This window comes from Panulirus ornatus, chromosome 9, assembly GCF_036320965.1.
Source record: "Panulirus ornatus isolate Po-2019 chromosome 9, ASM3632096v1, whole genome shotgun sequence".
NCBI classification, from domain to species: domain Eukaryota; kingdom Metazoa; phylum Arthropoda; class Malacostraca; order Decapoda; family Palinuridae; genus Panulirus; species Panulirus ornatus.
Genome location: NC_092232.1, coordinates 38,981,259 through 38,995,083, shown reverse-complemented (window position 1 = coordinate 38,995,083; position 13,825 = coordinate 38,981,259). Strand labels below are relative to the sequence as shown.

Here is a 13,825-nt window from a genome sequence, read left to right as displayed (position 1 = left end):
GAAACGAAACTCAAGGGTAAAGGGGAAGAGTGGTTTGGGAATGTCTAGGGAATAACGTCAGGGGTTAGTGAAAGGACAAGAGCAAGGGAAGGAGTAGCACTACTCCTGAAACAGGAGTGGTGGGAGTATGTGATTGAGTGTAAGAAAGTAAACTCTAGATTGATATGGGTAAAACTGAAAGTGGATGGAGAGAGATGGGTGATTATTGGTGCATATGCACCTGGGCATGAGAAGAAAGATCATGAGAGGCAAGTGTTTTGGGAGCACCTGAGTGAGTGTGTTAGTAGTTTTGATGCACGAGACCAGGTCATAGTGATGGGTGATTTGAATGCAAAGGTGAGTAATGTGGCAGTTGAGCGAATAATTGGTGTACATGGGGTGTTCAGTGTTGTAAATGGAAATGGTTAAGAGCTTGTAGAATTATGTGCTGAAAAAGGACTGGTGATTGGGAAAACCTGGTTTAAAAAGAGAGATATACATAAGTATACGTATGTAAGTAGGAGAGATGGTCAGAGAGCGTTATTGGATTACGTGTTAATTGATAGGCACGCGAAAGACAGACTTTTGGATGTCAATGTGCTGAGAGGTGCAATTGGAGGGATGTCTGATCATTATCTTGTGGAGGTGAAAGCCAAGGTGAAGATTTGTAGAGGTTTTCAGAAAAGAAGAGAGAATGTTGGGGTGAAGAGAGTGGTGAGAGTAAGTGAGCTTGGGAAGGAGACTTGTGTGAGGAAGTACCAGGAGAGACTGAGTATAGAATGGAAAAAGGTGAAAATAAAGGATGTAAGGGGAGTGGGGGATGAATGGGATTTATTTAGGGAAGCAGTGATGGGTTGCGCAAAAGATGCTTGTGGCATGAGAAGCGTGGGAGGTGGGCAGATTAGAAAGGGTAGTGAGTGGTGGGATGAAGAAGTAAGAGTATTAGTGAAAGAGAGTAGAGAGGCATTTGGATGATTTTTGCAGGGAAATAATGCAAATGACTGGGAGATGCATAAAAGAAAGAGGCAGGAGGTCAAGAGAGAGGTGCAAGATGTGAAAAAGAGGGCAAATGAGAGATGGGGTGAGAGAGTATCATTAAATTTTAGGGAGAATAAAAAGATGTTTTGGAAGGAGGTAAATAAAGTGAGTAAGACAAGGGAACAAATGGGAACTTCAGTGAAGGGGGTTACTGGGGAGGTGATAACAAGTAGTGGTGATGTGAGAAGGAGATGGAGTGAGTATTTTGAAGGTTTGTTGAATGTGTTTGATGATAGAGTGACAGATATAAGGTGTTTTGGTCGAGGTGGTGTGCAAAGTGAGAGGGTTGGGAGAATGATTTGGTAAACAGAGAAGAGGTAGTAAAAGCTTTGCGGAAGATAAAAGCTGGCAAGGCAGCGGGTTTGGATGGTATTGCAGTGGAATTCATTAAAAAAGGGGGTGATTCTATTGTTGACTAGGTGGTAAGGTTATTCAATGTATGTATGACTCATGGTGAGGTGCCTGAGGATTGGAGAAATGCTTGCATAGTGCCAATGCACAAACGCAAAGAGGATAAAAGTGAGTGCTAATTACAGAGGTATATATAAGTTTGTTGAGTATTCCTGGGAATTTATATGGGAGGGTATTGATTGAAAGGATGAAGGCATGTACAGAGTATCAGAATGGGGAAGAGCAGTGTGATTTCAGAAGTGGTAGAGGATGTGTGGATCAGGTGTTTGCTTTGAAGAATGTATGTGAGAAATACTTAGAAAAGCAAATGGATTTGTATGTAGCATTTATGGATCTGGAGAAGGCATATGATAGAGTTGATAGAGATGCTTTGTGGAACGTATTAAGAATATATGGTGTGGGAGGCAAGTTGTTAGAAGCAGTGAAGTTTTTATCAAGGATGTAAGGCATGTGTACGTGTAGGAAGAGAGGAAAGTGATTGACTCTCAGTGAATATTGGTTTGTGGCAGGGGTGTGTGATATCTCCATGGCTGTTTAATTTGTTTATGGATGTTGTTAGGGAGGTGAATGCACGAGTTTTGATAAGAGGGGCAAGTATGCAGTCTGTTGTGGATGAGAGAGCTTGGGAAGTGAGTCAGTTGTTGTTCACTGATGATACAGTGCTGGTGGCTGATTTGTGTGAGAAACTGCAGAAGCTGGTGACTGAGTTTGGTAAAGTGTGTGAAAGAAGAAAGATAAGAGTAAATGTGAATAAGAGCAAGGTTATTAGGTACAGTAGGGTTGAGGGACAAGTCAACTGGGAGGTAAGTTTGAATGGAGAAAAACTGGAGGAAGTGAAGTGTTTTAGATGCCTGGGAGTGGATTTGGCAGCGGATGGAACCATGGAAGCAGAAGTGAATCATAGGGTGGGGGAGAGGGTGAAAGTTCTGGGAGCGTTGAAGAATGTGTGGAAGGCGAGAACATTATCTCACTAAGCAAAATTGGGTATGTTTGAAGGAATAGTGGATCCAACAATGTTATATGGCTGTGAGGTGTGGGCTATAGATAGAGTTGTGCAAAGGAGGGTGGATTTGCTGGAAATGAGATGTCTGAGGATAATATGTGGTGGTTTGATTGAGTAAGTAATAATAGGGTAAGAGAGATGTGTGGTAATAAAAAAAGTGGTTGAGAGAGCAGAAGGGGTGTTTTGAAATGGTTTGGTCACATGGAGAGAATGAGTGAGGAAAGATTGACAATGAGGATATATGTGTCAGAGGTGGAGGGAACGAAGAGAAGTGGGAGACTAAATTGGAGGTGGAAAGATGGAGTGAAAAAGATTTTGAGTGATCGGGGCCTGAACATGCAGGAATGCGAAAGGCGTGCAAGGAATAGAGTGAATTGGAACGATGTGGTATACCGGGGTCGATGTGCTGTCAGTGGATTGAACCAGGGCGTGTGAAGCGTCTGGGGTAAACCATGGAAAGTTCTGTGGGGCCTGGATGTGGAAAGGGAGCTGTGGTTTTGGTGTATTATACATGGCAGATAGAGACTGAGTATGAACGAACGTGGCCTTTGTTGTCTTTTTCTAGTGCGGGGGAGGGAGTTGTTATTTCATGTGTGGCGGGGTGGCGATGGGAATGAATATGATTAAAGGCAGATAGTATGAAGTATGTACATGTGTATATATGTATATGTCTGTGTGTATATATATATGTATATGTTGAGATGTATAGGTATGTATATTTGCATGTGTGGATGTGTATGTATATACATGTGTATATGGGAGGGTTGGGCCATTCTTTCGTCTGTTTCCCTGCGCTACCTCGCTAACGCGGGAGACAGTGACAAAGCAAAAAAAAAGAAAAAAAAAATCCCAATTTCTGCATGTCACACTTTTCATGCACTTCCCTGGTTTTATTAACTCTCACATTTGCCATTCTTCATCCATTCACTAATGGTATCTCCTTACATAAGTCTCTTTTTCCAGGCTCACTCACTTTCACCACCTTCTTCCCACCTATTTCATTTCCTCTTTTCCTGAAGCCTCTACAAATTTTCAAAGTTACCTCCACCAAGAAGTGAGTACTCATCCTATCAGCTGCCCCTCTCAGCACATATAAATCCAAGAGTCTCTCCTTACTACACCTACCAGTTAGTACTTAATAAAATCATATCCACTCACCACTAACCATACTCACTTATGCTTTCCTTTCTTTAAACCAGGTATTCCCAACCACCACTCCTCTTTCAGCACACAGCTCCCAGATGTTCACTGTTATATACTGAGGGTACTCTCTCTCTCTCTCTCTCTCTCTCTCTCTCTCTCTCTCTCTCTCTCTCTCTCTCTCTCTCTCTCTCTCTCTAATTATACCCACAACTGCCACATCAACTCTTGCATTCAAATCACCTATTGTTAATACTCCACCCCTAGCATTAAAATCACTAACATACTCACCCAGCTCCTTCCAAAACACTCGGCTCTCTTCTTCCCTCCTCTTCATACCAAGGTATATGCACTAAAACTCACCCATCTCTCATAATACTCTTTCATTTTCACTCAGTTACCTGAATCTCATTTCCTTACACAGTGTAACACATTCCTACAACTTCATCAACATCCATTCCCTACTTTGAACTTGCTGTCGTACTTAGTGATCTTAGACTTTACCCCTAGGAAACTCCCAAACCATTCTTCATCTTTCCACTTAAGCTCAGCATCAGTAAGTGGTAGAGCTCCTAGGTTCCTCCTTCTGAACATACTATACACCTCTCCTATCTCATCCTAGTTCTATCCTTGCACATTTAGACACCAAAGGCTTAGCCTCAGGACAATGAGCACTTCCCACTTAATAAAAATGATAAATTTTTCAAACTTGTTCTCCTCTTACCACTATACTGATGTAATACCAGAAACAGCTTCATTTGCTCAAATCCATTCTCTAGCTGTCATGAATAATGCATCAAAATCATAGCCCACTATCCACAACCAGGCACAACAGACCTTTATATGGTTTCCCCAGAATATATCATATGCCCTATGACAGCATGCCCCCTGAGGATAAAGGAGAAAGAAAACTTCCCAAATGTTCCCTTTGAGTCACAGAAGGTTGACTATAAGGGGTGGAGACAGGAAGGGGGGTTAGAAACCCTTCCCTCTTTCTATTTCAATTTCAAAAACCTGAAACAAATAATAATCATAATAATCATAATACCAAGGACGTAAGACAAGTGTACGAGAAGGAAGAGAGGAGAGTGATTGGTTCCCAGTGAATATCGGTATGTGGCAGGGGTGCATGATGTCCTCATGGTTGTTTAATTTGTTTATCGGTGGGGTGGTTAGGGAGGTGAAAGCAAGAGTTTTGGAGAGAGGGGCAAGTTTGCAGTCCGTTGTGGATGAGAGAGCCAGATATCTAAAACACTTTACTTCCTCCAGTTTATCTCCATTCAAACTTACTTGCCAATTTACTTGTCCCTCAACTTTACTCAACCTAATAACCTTGCTCTTATTCGCATTTACTCTCAACTTTCTCCTTTCACACACTTTACCAAACTCAGTCACCAGCTTCTGCAGTTTCTAACCCAAATCAGCCACCAGCACTGTATCATCAGCGAACAACAACTGACTCACTTCCCAAGCCCTCTCATCCATAACAAACTGCATATTTGCCCCTCTCTACAAAACTCTTGCATTCACCTCCCTAACAACCCCATCCATAAACAAATCAAACAACCATGGAGACATCACACACCTCTCCCACAAACCAATATTCACTGGGAACCAATCACTTTCCTCTCTTCCTACACGTACATATGCCTTATAACCTTGGTAAAAACTTTTCACTGCTTTTAGCAACTTACCTGCCAACCATATACTCTTAATACCTTCCACAGAGCATCTCTATCAACTATCATATACCTCCTCTAGATCCACAAATGCTACATACAAATCCATCTGTTTTTCTAAGTATTTCTCACATACATTCTTCAAAGCAAACACCTGAACCACACATACTCTACCACTTCTGAAACCACACTGCTCTTCCCCAATCCGATGCTCTGTACATGCCTTCACCTTCTCAATCAATACCCTCACACATAATTTCCCAGGAATACTCAACAAACTTATACCTCTGTAATTTGAGCACTCACCTTTATCCCCTTTGCTTTTGTACAACGACACTATGAATGCATTCTGCCAATCCTCAGGCACTTCACCACAAATCATACAGACAGTGAACATCCTCACCAACCAGTCAACAACACAGTCACTCCCTTCTTTAATAAATTCCACAGAAATACCAACCAAACCCTGCCACCTTGCCGGCTTTCATCTTCCGCAAAGCTTTCACTACCTCTTCTCTGTTTATCAAACCTTTCTCCCAGACCATCTCACTTCGCACACCACCTCGACCAAAACACCCTATATCTGCCACTCTATCATCAAACACATTCAACAAACCTTCAAAATACTCACTCCATCTCATTCTCACTTCACCGACTACTTGTTATTATCTCACCATTAGCCCCATCCACCGATGTTCCCATTTGTTCTCTTGTCTTACGCATTTCATTTATCTCCTTCCAAAATATCTTTTTACTCTCCCTAAAATTTAACGATACTTTCTCACCCCAACTTTCATTTGGCCTCTTTTTCACCTCTTGCACCTTTCTCTTGACCTCTTGCCTCTTTCTTTTATACATCTCCCAGTCATTTGCACTATTTCCCTGCAAAAATTGTCCAAATGCCTCTCTTTTCTCTTTCACTACAATTTTACTTCATCCCATCACTCACTACCCTTTCTAATCTGCCCATCTCCCACCTTTCTCATGCCACAGGCATCTTTTGTGCAAGCCATCACTGCTTCCCTAAATACATCCCATTCCTCCCCCACTCCCTTTATGTCATTTGCTCTCACCTTTTTCCATTCTGCACTCAATCTCTTCCTCACACAAGTCTCCTTTCGAAGCTCACTTACTCTCACCACTCTCTTCACCCCAACATTCTCTCTTTTCTGAAAACCTCTACAAATCTTCACCTTTGCCTCTACAAGATAATGATCAGACTTCCATCCAGCTGCCCCTCTCAGCACATTAACATTCAAAAGTTTCTCTTTCATGGGCCTGTCAATTAAGACGTAATCCAATAATGCCCTCTAGCCATCTCTCCAACTTACAGACATATACTTATGTATATATCTGTTTTTAAACCAATCACCAGTCCTTTTTCAGTGCACAAATCTACAAGCTCTTCACCATTTCCATTTACAACACTGAACACCCCATGTACACCAATCATTCCCTCAACTACCACATTACTCACCTTTGCATTCAAATCACCAATCACTATAACCCGGTCTTGTGCATCAAAGCTACTAACACACTCACTCAGCTGCTCCCAAAACACTTGCCTCTCATGATCGTTCTTTTCATGCCCAGGTGCATAGGCATCAATAATCTATCCAATCCACTTTCAGTTTTACCCATATCAATCAAGAGTTTACTTTCTTACACTCTATCACGTCCCCATAACTCCTGCTTTAGGAGGTGTGCTACTCCTTCCTTTGCATTTGTCCTCTCACTAATCCCTGACTTTACTCCCAAGACATTCCCAAACCACTTCCCCTTTACCCATGAGCTTCATTTCACTCAGAGCCAAAACATCCAGGTTCCTTTCCTCCAAACATACTACCATTCTCTCCTTTTCTCTCATCTTGATTACATCCACGCACATTCAGACACCCCAGTCTCAGCCTTCGAGGAGGACGAGCAATCCCTGCATGACTCCTCCGTTTCCCCCTTTTGGAAATTTGAATAAAAGGAGGGGGTTTCCAGCCCCCCCACTCCCGCCCCCTTTAGTCTCCTCCTACGACACATGGGAAGTATTCTTTATCCCCTATCCCCAGGGATATGTATGTATATGATGTGTATATGTATATGAATGTTCAAATAAGTGTATGTGCATATGTATATATGTGTGTATATGAGTGGATGGGTGTTTCTTCATCTGTTTCCTGGTGCTACCTCACTGATACAGGAAATGACAATCAAACATAAGAAGAATAATAACAATAATGGACATGAAATTTGCAGTACCAACTGAACAAAACCTCTTGATGTTCACACAGCAGAGAAAATGTGGAATAATTCTAAAAATACACTACTCAAGATTGAAAATAAACATATCCCACATATTACAAAAGAGAACTTGCACTATTTCAAAATAGCATGGATGAATAGGAGAGCAGATGGACTAATTTGCCAAGAAAAGAAAACATACAATAAATTCAAATAAATGGGAAACAATGAAAATCACTAGGAATTAATCAAAATCCAAAGAGAGTGTAAGGTCAGAGGACAGAGTTAATGCAAGGAAGAAAAGATAATTTCCTTGAAAGTTAAGAATAATCCTGAGGGATTCTTCAAATATATAATGCAAAGGAAGACATTAAAAGAAGAAATTGGACCATTATGAAACGAACAACACATACTAACTACTGACAACAAAGAAATAGCTACCATAGTAAAACATTCCTTTAACTTTGTATTCACAATTAAACAAAACCAATGAAAATGTTTTGAGGATTTGATGAAGAAGAGTTGATGGTTAGAGAAATAAAGAGCTCTGAAGTACTTAAATACCTACACAAATTAAATCCTAACAAATCCAACGGCCCAAATAACTTAGCTCCAAGATTTTCAAGACGTCAGGAGACAGCTGATACACCCCATAACAACAATATTCAATTAATCCTACTGGATGGTCAGGTGCCAAATGACTGAAAACTAGCAAATGTTACTCCTGGATGTGGATAGGGAGCAATGGTACACCCCATGACAATAAGATTCAACTAATAGTATTGGATGGTCAGGTGCCAAACGACCGGAAACTAGCAAATGTTACTCCTGGATGTGGATAGGGAGCCGTAGTTTTGGTGCATTACACATGACAGCTAGAGATTGAGTGTGAACGAATGTGGCCTTTTTTTGTCCGTATTCCTGGTGCTACCTTAGTGAAGGGTGAGGGCGGGGTGGGGGTGGGGGATGCTATTTCCTGTGTGGTGGGGTAGCGATAGGAATGGATGAAGGCAAGCAAGTATGAATATGTACATGTGTATATATGTATATGTATGTATATGTTGATATATATATATATGCATGTATATGGATTTGTATGTAGCATTTATGGATCTGGAGAAGGCATATGATAGAGTTGATAGAGATGCTCTGTGGAAGGTATTAAGAATATATGGTGTGGGAGGAAAGTTGTTAGAAGCAGTGAAAAGTTTTTATCGAGGATGTAAGGCATGTGTACGTGTAGGAAGAGAGGAAAGTGATTGGTTCTCAGTGAATGTAGGTTTGCGGCAGGGGTGTGTGATGTCTCCATGGTTGTTTAATTTGTTTATGGATGGGGTTGTTAGGGAGGTAAATGCAAGAGTTTTGGAAAGAGGGGCAAGTATGAAGTCTGTTGGGGATGAGAGACCTTGGGAAGTGAGTCAGTTGTTGTTCGCTGATGATACAGCGCTGGTGGCTGATTCATGTGAGAAACTGCAGAAGCTGGTGACTGAGTTTGGTAAAGTGTGTGGAAGAAGAAAGTTAAGAGTGAATGTGAATAAGAGCAAGGTTATTAGGTACAGTAGGGTTGAGGGTCAAGTCAATTGGGAGGTGAGTTTGAATGGAGAAAAACTGGAGGAAGTGAAGTGTTTTAGATATCTGGGAGTGGATCTGGCAGCGGATGGAACCATGGAAGCGGAAGTGGATCATAGGGTGGGGGAGGGGGCGAAAATTCTGGGGGCCTTGAAGAATGTGTGGAAGTCGAGAACATTATCTCGGAAAGCAAAAATGGGTATGTTTGAAGGAATAGTGGTTCCAACAATGTTGTATGGTTGCGAGGCGTGGGCTATGGATAGAGTTGTGCGCAGGAGGATGGATGTGCTGGAAATGAGATGTTTGAGGACAATGTGTGGTGTGAGGTGGTTTGATCGAGTGAGTAACGTAAGGATAAGAGAGATGTGTGGAAATAAAAAGAGCGTGGTTGAGAGAGCAGAAGAGGGTGTTTTGAAGTGGTTTGGGCACATGGAGAGGATGAGTGAGGAAAGATTGACCAAGAGGATATATGTGTCGGAGGTGGAGGGAACGAGGAGAAGAGGGAGACCAAATTGGAGGTGGAAAGATGGAGTGAAAAAGATTTTGTGTGATCGGGGCCTGAACATGCAGGAGGGTGAAAGGAGGGCAAGGAATAGAGTGAATTGGAGCGATGTGGTATACCGGGGTTGACGTGCTGTCAGTGGATTGAATCAAGGCATGTGAAGCGTCTGGGGTAAACCATGGAAAGCTGTGTAGGTATGTATATTTGCGTGTGTGGACGTATGTATATACATGTGTATGGGGGGGGTTGGGCCATTTCTTTCGTCTGTTTCCTTGCGCTACCTCGCAAACGCAGGAGACAGCGACAAAGTATAATAATGTATATGTGCATGTATGGGTGTTTATGTATACATATGTGTATATGAGTGGATGAGCCATTCTTCATCTGTTTCCTGGTGCTACCTAGCTGACGTGGGAAACAGCAATTAAGTATAATAAATAAATAAAATAATAAAAAAAGAGATAAACAGTGTGCCTTGAACTACCTCAATCAGCCTTACACCAGTGTTAGGTAAAATGATGGAAAAAATAATACATAAAACTGCCCCGTTTCAAGAATATCACAAAATCATAATGGACAACCAACATGGTTTCTGCAACAGAAGATCCTGCCCAATAAATTTAGTGGTACTTTTTAGTATTATCATCAGAATTGGTAGAAAAAGTACCATCTATTGCAGTATATTTATTTTTCCAAAATGCCTTCGATAAAGCACCTCAAAAGAGACTTTTACATAAATTTAAAGCACATGGACTTGGTGAAGTAGAGGACCTTGGAGCTGTCATTAGCAACAATCTGAAGTACATTAAACAGTGTTAAGAAGCAAGTACAAAAGACAACCGAATGTTAGGTTTCATAGCCAGGATCACAGATTACAAGACACCAGAAACAATTCTCACACTTTATGATTCTATAGTAAAACCACACCTTGATTATGCAGTCCAGCTTGGTCCCCAAACTATAAAAAGATGCAAAAATTAGAGTAAGTACAAAGATGTGCAACAAAACTGATCCCATCCCTTATAAATCTGGCATACGAAGAGAGGCTAAAATGACTGGATCTCTTCTCCCTTAAAAAAGTAGACTTCACGGCGACTTAATCCAAGGGTTTAAAATTCTGAACAAGTTCGTTAAGGTAAATCATGAACATCTTTTTGAAATACAAGAAATATGGTTACCAGGACAAATGGAATAAAGCTCAAAGATAAAAGATGTAGTACGGATGTGGGAAAAAGCTTTTCCTATAGGTCTGTTGAGCACTGGAATAAATTACCATCAGACATAATGAATGCTAAGACTATAAATACCTTCAAAAGTTGTTTAGGCAAATATTTTACAAATTCAGGTATACTCTGAGAAAAATGCCAGAAATAAACTGTATAAATGACAGAAGTAACATGGACAGTAGAAGGCTAATGTGCAGCAGTAGGGAGTCAAAGGTAGCTTAAAAACTGCTGAGCAGTATTACATTTTCTTGTCAAGTTAAACATTTTTTTTTTTTTTTAACCAGACATCCCAATTATAGGCCAATTAGGCTTCCTGTTATTGGTCTTTCTCATGTAAACTCATGCAAACTCTTCATGTCATTTCCTCTTTTCCAGAAGCCTACACGAGCCATCACCCTCATCTCCACAATGTGGTGATTAGACATTCCACCAACTGCCTATTTCAGCATACTCACATCCAAGAGTCTTTCTTTTGGATGCCTGCTAATTAGGACATAATCCAATAATGCATATTTACCATCTATCCTACTCATCCATCTATTCTTATGTAAGTTCCTCTTTTCAAACCATGTATCACCAATCTCCAGTCCATTTTGAGCACAACTCCACAAACCTTTACCATTTTCATTTATATCTCTGGGTACTCCATGCCCCCAATTACAATGTCAATTGCTACATTACCCTTTCTTGCATCCATATCACCCACATCCAATCTCACATTAAATTGATGATACACTCATTCAGCCCATTAACAACTGCCACTCTTCCTTCCTCCCCTCACTTCCAGGTGCATAATTATTGCCCACCTCTCATAATCCACCTATATTTTTACTCACATCAGTCTAGTAATCACTTCCTTAGACTCTTACACACATAACCTAAATCCTCCTCACACTAACCCCTTTTACCCCTATGACACTCCATCCTTTCCCCTCCCCCCTTAGTTTTGTTTTACTCAGAGCAAAAAAATCCAGGTTTTCCTCGAACACTACCTATCTCTCCCTGATTCTAATCTACTTTACATTCACACACATTCTGACATAGTGTGGGAGGAAAACTGTTAAAACCAACCAGTGAAGTTTCTATCACGGAAGTACAAAGAGAGAAGGGTGAGTGGTTCCTGGTGACACTATGTCTGTTGCAGGGGCATACAATGTCAACAAGGCAGTTTAATTTGTTTATGGATGGAGCAGAGAAGCAGGTCTGCAGTCAGTTGGGAGTGGGAGTTCCTGGGAGGTAAATCAGTTGTTAATTGATGACTCAGTGCTGGTGGCAGATTCAAGTCAAAAACAGTTTAGCTGCAATGTGAGTTTAAATGGTGAGAGCCAGGAGGAGGTGAGATTTTTTTGATATCTGGGAGTGGCCATAGCATCAAATAAAGATATGGAAGCAGAAATGAGCCAAAGGGTTTTTAAGGAGTTAGGGTTATTGATGCTTTGAGGAGCATGTGGAAAAAGAGGTCACTGTTGGTAAGGGCAAAGATGGTTAAGTCTAATGATACCTGTATAGCAGTTCAAGTAATGCTGTATGGATGTGAGACATGGGCACTAGATAAAAAAAAGTATGGAAGATGTTGAATGTGTTGGATTAAAAATGTCTGAGGAAAATATACAATATGAGGAGGGTTGATTAAATAAAAAATAATAGGATTGAATAGAGGTGTGGCTGTAAGAGGAGTGTGTATAAGAAAGCTGACGAGGGTGTGCTGTAATGGTTGGATATACAAAAAGGATAAGTGAGATGGGGATGACTAAGAAGGTATGTGTCAAAAATGGAGGGACAAAGGAAAAGCTGGTAACAATGAAAGAGGTGGAAAATTGTAGTGAAAGATGCTTTGAGTCTTTGGGATCAAAATATGAAGGACAGTGTGAGGCATACTGGTTGACAGAGTGAGTTGGAGCAATGACATACTGTCAATGAGCTGCACTAGGATATATGATGTGGTCTGAGAAAACCATGGGAAGATCTTAGGGGCTTAGTTGTGGATAGTGGGCTCTGGTTTCAGCATATTAAACACAAGAGCGAGAGAAATGATGAGAGAGAATGAGGACATTTCTTTGTCTCTTCCTAGTACTGCCTTGCCTGCATGGAAAATGGATTACAAGTAATAAAGAAAGAATAATAATATACCTGAAATTACAACAGCTTTATATCACTCATCTTTCATTAAATACATCACAGCTTTTCTAATAAAACCATCTAAATCCTCTGGAAAACCTAGTATTACAACTTTCACTTTATTCCAAATCACAACCATTCACAATCTTTAGGGAAAGTTTCACAAAGATTTAACATATTTAGTTCACCAATCTACAAACATCTACTATTTCCATTCACTTATAAATTCATATCATATTCACATTTTAATCATGTGAATCCACATTCCTTATCATTAATAGCTGCATTTCACCTACACATCTGCTACACTGGGATTCAAACCCCGAACCTTATCCTTTTATCTGTCTTCTGTGCCATGTAAGGAATTTCTACTTTCTTTTCTTTTCTATTGGCTTGATCTTCAGTTCACAACACACATGTACATATTCATGATTTATTTTTTTCAACCACATAATCCCCATTTCAACATTATGAAAAATTATGAAAAAAATCATGCTAACATTAAATTTCTAGATGAAATGATTACTACATTTACTGACTCTTCTTTCAAAGACAGGATCAAGAACAACAAACAAAAACTTACGTGATCGACGGACTGCAAAAGTTTAATCTCGTTGTTGATCTGCTTTATGTTATTGAGTAACAATTGACTTCCCTTCTTCTTCATGATCTTGACTGCACATCTTTCTAATGTACCCTGTCAGATATATAACTATTTATAATTGGTAATGGCACCTGCGAGGAATAACTTTACAAAACATCACAATATAACTGGTAATGGCACCTACAAGGAATAACAAAGTATTACCATAAAAATTTTCAACATTTGTGATGATGTGAGTAATTTGAAGGTTTCTTGAATGTGTTTGATGATAGAGTGGCAGATATAGGGTGTTTTGGTCGAGGTGGTGTGTGATGTCAGAGGGTT

General features: G+C 40.4%; 1 protein-coding gene across 3 annotated transcripts in view; it reads right to left on the bottom strand.

Moving 5' to 3' along the window:
- The window catches only part of lok (ovarian-specific serine/threonine-protein kinase loki), a 225,979-nt gene that overhangs the window by 54,239 nt on the left and 157,915 nt on the right, over positions 1-13,825 (bottom strand). For all 3 annotated transcript variants that reach the window (XM_071665056.1, XM_071665057.1, XM_071665055.1), the window contains one exon: positions 13,481-13,594. In XM_071665056.1, coding sequence (XP_071521157.1) covers positions 13,481-13,594 — 114 coding nt within the window. The remainder of the gene's footprint in view (positions 1-13,480; positions 13,595-13,825) is intronic.